Genomic DNA, 7,118 nt, shown 5'->3' with positions numbered 1-7,118 from the left:
GACCGCAGGGTGTGGGTGAGAAGTTTTCATCACTTTTTTCCTGTCACGTCATCTTTTCCCTCACTTTCCTTTCCTCACTAAAACCCAAGGAATGGGTGGGAAACTTCCCTCACTATTTGTTTTTTTATTTTTTAAATAATATTTAATTCATTTTTATAATTTATAATTTTTAAATTAATAATAACATAAAATTTATTTAAAAATAAAAAGCATTTCATTAATTAAAATAAAAATTACATTAAACCTAATATTTAAATAAGTAGAAAATTAAAAAAAAAAACGAACAAACAAAAAATCAAACAAACCACAACATAGAAAACATAATTAATATCTTAATTTAAAAAAAAACAAAATACGTCACTCGGAAACATCGTCCTCGTCATCGACCTCATCGTCTTCATCATTCTCCTGAACGTCACTCTCGTCATCGGAATCTTCGCTCTCGACGAACATATCAGAATCCTCGCCTGATTCGTCAAACAAATCATCGTGACAATACTCTATCGGCGGCTGAATATGGGCCCTATAAACGTGCTCCACCAAATCAGCACGAAAGGTATGATGAATGTCGCGATTGTATACTTCTCTTCTATTTGCACTATAATCTTGTGTACCAACGGCTACTCCTTCAACATTTGGTAAAACTTCATTTTCGTTGTACCGACATATCGCTCTTCCTTCGTCTTCAAAAATCATATTATGCAATATGATACATGCATACATTACGTGCTGTAACCTTTTCACTTCATATGACCTTGCCCCGACTGCTAGTACTTGCCAACGCCTCTTAAGTACATCAAATGTTCGCTCCACATCCTTCATAGCTGACTCTTGCGCCTCTGTAAACTTTTTCCTTTTTGGGTCGTTAGGACATGTAAACGATTTCACAAAAAAAGACAAGGGAGGATATATACCGTCAGTAAGATAGTATCCACGCTTATATGCTACCCCATTTGCTTGAAAAGGTACATCGTGCGACTTTCCAAGGTAGATATCGTTGAATACCGGCGACTGGTCTAGCACATTGATGTCATTGTTTGCACCAGCTGGACCAAAGAATGCATGTCATATCCAAAGATCATGTGATGTGATAGCCTCTAGAACGATCGTCGACTCTTTGTGATCGCCTCTCATGTACTGACCACGCCATGCGTTGGGGCATAATGACCAACTCCAATGCATGCAATCGATACTACCTAGCATTCCAGGGAATCCATGCTTGCCTTCATGCACCGTGTCGATTGGTGGATATCGTTCATAGTTGGTTTGCGCAAATATCGTTGCCCATAAACCAAACAGATCGCTTTGCAGAACTTGTACACACACTCACACACGATACACTCTGACATCCTCAAATACTCATCCCATTTGTCTGCGCCCATGTCGTATGCTAATTGACGAATTTCAGCCATGCATTTTTTAATTGGAGAGAAACCTTTTATCCGTCTCGCATCCATTTTCCATTCGAAATATGGAAAACGGCCTTCCAAATCGCCAACAATACGTAAGAATAGTTCTTTCCTCATTCGGAACCGACGTCGAAACTTTACAGCATAGATGACGTCATCTGCAAAGTAGTCTTCTATAAGACGATCGTGTCCAGCTTCGCGATTTCTACGCAACGACTGGTTTCTTGGTTTAGATCGTCCACGTGATGTTTTGCCTTGTCGGTTTTGAAAGTATGCAACCGTTTTTGCCATGACGGAACCGATAAACTTAGTCTCCTCTTGAGTCGTCGAATCGAATGATTAAGATGATGACATTTTGATTAATATTTTTTGGAGAGAATAAGAAGGTATGTGTTAAAAAAATGTTGGGTGTTATGGTACTTATAGTGGGGGAATAGAAGAAATATATATATATATATATATATATATATATATATATATATATATATATATATATTAAAATTATATAGCTGTTGGAACAAAAAAATAAAAATAAAAAATAAAATAAAAAATTTAAACCAATCGGAATAGGAGTGAGAACGCAGCAAACCCACCCCCACCCCTTCCCCGCGAAGGCCTTCCCGCACCGCCGGTGCGGTGTTCATCGGAGCGGGAAAGGTCCCGCCCCTCTTCCCGCACCCGACTCCGTTCGGCCTAATAATAACCTTGGTTCGTAATATAACACTTGCATGAAAAAGTTTGAAGATGATCCTCAAGGCGGAAAGTATGGTATCATCTTTATCACATTCTTTTTCTCTATCACATCGACATCATTTCAAATTCAGTTTTACCATCAAATCAAAGTTTTTGTCACACTAAGAGTAGATACCATGACAAACATAAAAAAAATTTAAAATTTTATAAAATAATTCAATTTTAATAAAAAAACACAACTTTAATTACTTAAACAAAAAACATAACATGACATTAAAAAAACTCATACAAATTTACAAAATAAAAATAACTATAAATTTTGAACCCTATAAACGTAAAAAAAACACATCACAAGCGACTAAAAAACTAATTAGTATAACGTTTTTTTAAGCTCGGTATTGATCATCAAAGCAATTTTAAGCTTCTCCTCGATCATGTGACTTGTATCTAGCGTTAATAATTTCATGTCAGTATCTCTTTGTTTCCTATGCTCTCTTTCATAAGAATTTGCAAAAATTTATTAATTCTTTCATTTAAATTCTTCACCTCTCCCCCTATCACTTTCAAGCCATCCGAATCTATCGTTTTGCATTTGTCTTTGCGTTTTGATTTTTCCCTTCCCATTGGTCGGACAGGTAGTGTAACTTGATTGGTTTCATCATTGTTGAGGTCGATTCCAATACGAGCATCCAATATAGTGTATTTGGATTTGGATGTTGAGCGTTTTGAACCACTTTCGATATGTGACATCCCCTATTTTTCAGAACAAAAAAAACTTTTCTTTACTATTTAAAAATCACAATATATTTATTTGCAGAAAATCTCAGTACAATAAAACATTTGCTGAAACTGTCTCGTTTTATTAAAATATATTGAGTGAAGATATTGTTTCAAATACAAAACCCTAAGAATGACATAATCAATACTTAACATATGTTACAGCGTAAAGACATTATGGTCCTGAACACTATTCCAAGTTGTCTCTTAGTCACTTGGCATCCTAATCAAGTTCCATCAGATTTAACCCTGTTACATGTGATGCATATAATTTGAGTGGTTCAGGTTGGGAAACATGGTGAGACACATAGGGTTTTTAATCCCATAATATTATTATGATAATAATCCATAATTATCAAACATGAAAAACCTACTGTTACCAAACAATATAGATATATTCCATAACTTAGATATCTATAAAACATTAAACCCATACATACCAATCCCAACAAATTCTCACAAATCCTAGTCCACAATTACCAGGAAGAATCAACTCACCCGATGAATCGTTTAGAGCAATGGTTTGACTACATAACTAAGGGCTTCCTTGGCCGGTGTAAGTCATTAAGGCAAATTCAAGCCATCAAAGTATTTGATGGATATGGTATCCCATTTCATCTACGTCTGTGGGTTATAAGTCCACACTAGCAACGCAATTCACAAGACGTCTATAATGATCAAGTGTTATCATCTTACTTTGGTAGATGACCATACATACCGTTTCAGTTGCCTGATCGGACTCACCATATCTGGTCGTCCAAAGGAATACTATATCGTACTCTGGTACGTAATCCATACGTCGACACCTGATAATGTCACAGAACAGAGTTCTACTCTCATTTTATATCACACACACCCATAATATGATGTTACCCAATATCCAAACTTAATTGAACTAAGCATTTCCTTTAAGTCCTAGTGTATAACTAGACACGGTTACAATGTCTGTAATCAACACAAGTTCCTATTTTTGTAATATTTTTATAATACAGGGTAGAACTAAACACTCTTCCGATTTAACTCGAACTAAGCATCATTTATAAGTCTTAGTTTAGAAACTAGACAGGACTACAATCCCTGTAATCAACATCCAATACTAACTTTGTTTAGATAACACTATCCTAAATTAGTGTATATATTTAACACATAGTATCAATTTAAGTAATAATACTTTCTTTTAGGATTATCTTGTAATATTATCATATAAACACTTTAACACATAAATAATCATATCTCATTCACACAATATATACTATCAAATATACATTTAACAAATATTCTAGATAAACAACATTTAATTCACATATAAACTTTCAACATATATTTAATACTTTTGAATAATTACTTGTATTAAATCGTGTTCATGAAAGTAACTATGCACTCACTTGATTAAGGTGAAAGACTCGCGGGAAAGTCAACTCTTTGACTGACACTTCAAATGTCCATTTAAAACGACCTAAATATGAATGTTATTAAGCCTTACTATTCGTTCATATTTATAAAATTATATTTAATCGTTATCCGGTTTGTAACGTTTTCTCAGATTTATCAATAATCCCAACGAAATACTAACTTATAGTTGTTAACGAAAACCTAGGTAAGATCGTTTCAGAGGTAGGATCTGTTTGGTAGATAGAGATATATTGTTTGGAAAATCCACTCTAAACACCTCACAAATTTAGCCAAGACATCAATCCCATAAGTAGATCGATCAGTATAACGACTAGTATTACTGACAGATCTTATTTATGAGTTCATAATAACATTTACGAACATAAATATAAGTTACACTTAAAGCACGGTAAGCATAACTTAACTTATAGGGTCTTTAACGAAAAACCGGACATTACGCGGGCAAAACTTCGAAACTGAAATCTCTATTTCTCTAGGATCTCTGATGCTTCAGAGCTTAGTTACTAACACCTAAGGCTTCGGGGCCTTGGGAAATTTTGAGAGAGTTTGGATGAGAAAGAAGTGAAAGTTGGGATGATATTAGGCAAATTCGGCATCTATTTATATGTTGTCAGGAGCGAAAAGTGTGTCACGCTTCAGACATGGGCGCTCCGTGATTTTTCATAGGCAGCAAAGGATGAATCTAGTGCTGACACGTGTCGGTTCCTGGCTGGTCCGTGTCGCATATACCGAGTAAAAATCACGAATCTTCAAAATATCATATATTTCGCATACAAATTCCGTTTTTGACATTATTTATATCCACGTGTAGGTATTTCCGAGTACTAAAACTTTCATTTAGACCTCAATATCTAATTATTAATCTATTTTAAATTCATATTTTTATCGAGATTACATTGTTAAAATCCGTGTGAAAATCATAACTCCTTCATGCGAACTCTATTCTCGACTCTCTCTATATCGATAGATTCTTATTTATGAGATCTTCAACTCTCGTTTACATTATTTTAGCTAACTATCAACCCATTTTAAATTTCGATTTTTGTGTCGCATATTGTTGTATTGTGTCACACTGAAACTTCGAAAAATCTTAACTTCCTCACACGAAGTCATATTTCAACGTTCTTTATATGCACACGTAATTGCGATTACTATGACTTTCATTTAGATTAGGATAATAAGAAACCTATCCCTGATTCATCTTTTATGACACACTTTGTCGTATATGGTTGAATGTGAAACTTCAAAATATCATAACTTTTTTCATACGAAGTCATATTTTGGCGTTCTTTATACCCACGTAATCATCATCACGGCTTAGACAACTTTAGTTAATATTATTTATCCTAAAATAATCTTTTATGTTTACATTTATTCTATCGTTCAACGATAAATTTTGTATTAAGGTTTTCTACCAATATTGTATAATCTTAATATGTGTTCACATAACGTGTATACGATAAATATCTATTAGCTTCTAACGCGTATGAAGAATAATTACTCTATTCAATGATTTTAATTGTTCGATAAAATGTTTAATTATTATTATTATATTTTAAACGTTTATCCCGAATTTACGGGCATTACACGATATGATCATCAGTTGTTTTGCTATTTTTGCTATTTTGGTTATCTTTCATGAAATTCCAAAACTCAATAATTCTGAAAGCACTTTTGTTTTGTTTTTGATACACTTTTAGAGCTTTCTGCAAAATCACATCATCACTTTCTCCACTTTGTCATTGACGTTTCATGTTGTTATAAAAAATCATTAAACAAAATGACTTGTGTATTTGTCTTCCCCCATTTGGAATACACTTGGTCTTTTGAAGCATACTCTCCTAGCTTCATTCTTTGTGGAACCTTTTTGTAACTCGCCTCAAAAAATGGTAATGTTTTTAGTCTTTTCCAACCTTCACATCTTCGGAAGCATTGATCCATGCATGTGACAATGCTAGCACTTCTACGGGTTCCGATGCTTTGGTCGCCGCCTTCTCTTTTCTTTTATTAGGTGCCTTGGCGGGTTGGGTTTCTCGAATGCTTTCGGGTTCGGAATCAGATTGCTCTTGATCTTCCTCAATGAATACGGGACGAGACAAAAAATCAAAGGGCTTAAATTCGGTGTCAGATAGGATTTGTGGTTGTGTTTGTTGGTGTTTTTATGGGTATTGTTGTGGGTAGATAATACAATAACATACCACCATAGTGATACATGCACCCTCTAGCCTAAGAAGTCATGTTTGCACAATTCAGTAATTACACTCCTACATTTCTTTCCCCAATAATATCTACGCGTCGTATAATTAAAATAAAAAAAACATAACAAAATTAAGGATAATTATTTAAAATAATAACTTTGATATTTGTTTATATTTGTATATACATAGTTACTTGATTTTTTTGTGTTTGATTTAATTAGGAATTTGTTAAAATTTTTTAAAAATTACCATTATAATAAGTAATAGAGGGTTTTGCTAATTTTTCATATTATGTGGCTTAGAAAAACCGAGAAATAAATTGTAACATTCTGTTTCAAGAAGTCTTTTATTTCGGGATTTTGAACAATAAACGGAACAAGTATAGGCCTTGGGCTTCAAGGGAATAGGTTTTAGACCCTATTGGATGTTGATACTATTGGTTATGAGATCCAAGCCCTCAGTTTGTATTTTGGAGTCAAAGGGTAAAATAGGAAAAGTGATGTTTCAGACTTCTTTCATGAAATAAGGATTCACGTTCAGTGTGTTTTAAGCTAAAAGTAATTAGATAGGATTTTGGGGCTCTTCAATACCTTTCCGTGCATATAATGAACACCGAAAACGGATTTGA

General features: G+C 34.0%; 1 protein-coding gene across 1 annotated transcript; it reads right to left on the bottom strand.

Annotated features, from left to right (window-relative positions):
• Positions 1–357: 357 nt before the first annotated feature.
• On the bottom strand, positions 358–1,700 carry LOC145139640 (uncharacterized). The gene is made up of 2 exons (XM_079073391.1): positions 1,331–1,700; positions 358–1,046 (listed from the first exon to the last, which is right to left on the bottom strand). Exons 1-2 carry the CDS (start codon positions 1,698–1,700, stop codon positions 358–360), a joined length of 1,059 nt encoding a protein of 352 aa, XP_078929517.1.
• Positions 1,701–7,118: the final 5,418 nt, after the last annotated feature.

Source organism: Lactuca virosa, chromosome 9 (assembly GCF_052849685.1).
Source record: "Lactuca virosa cultivar CGN04683 chromosome 9, Lactuca_virosa_CGN04683_v6, whole genome shotgun sequence".
NCBI classification, from domain to species: domain Eukaryota; kingdom Viridiplantae; phylum Streptophyta; class Magnoliopsida; order Asterales; family Asteraceae; genus Lactuca; species Lactuca virosa.
This window is presented reverse-complemented; position numbering and strand designations above follow the sequence as displayed.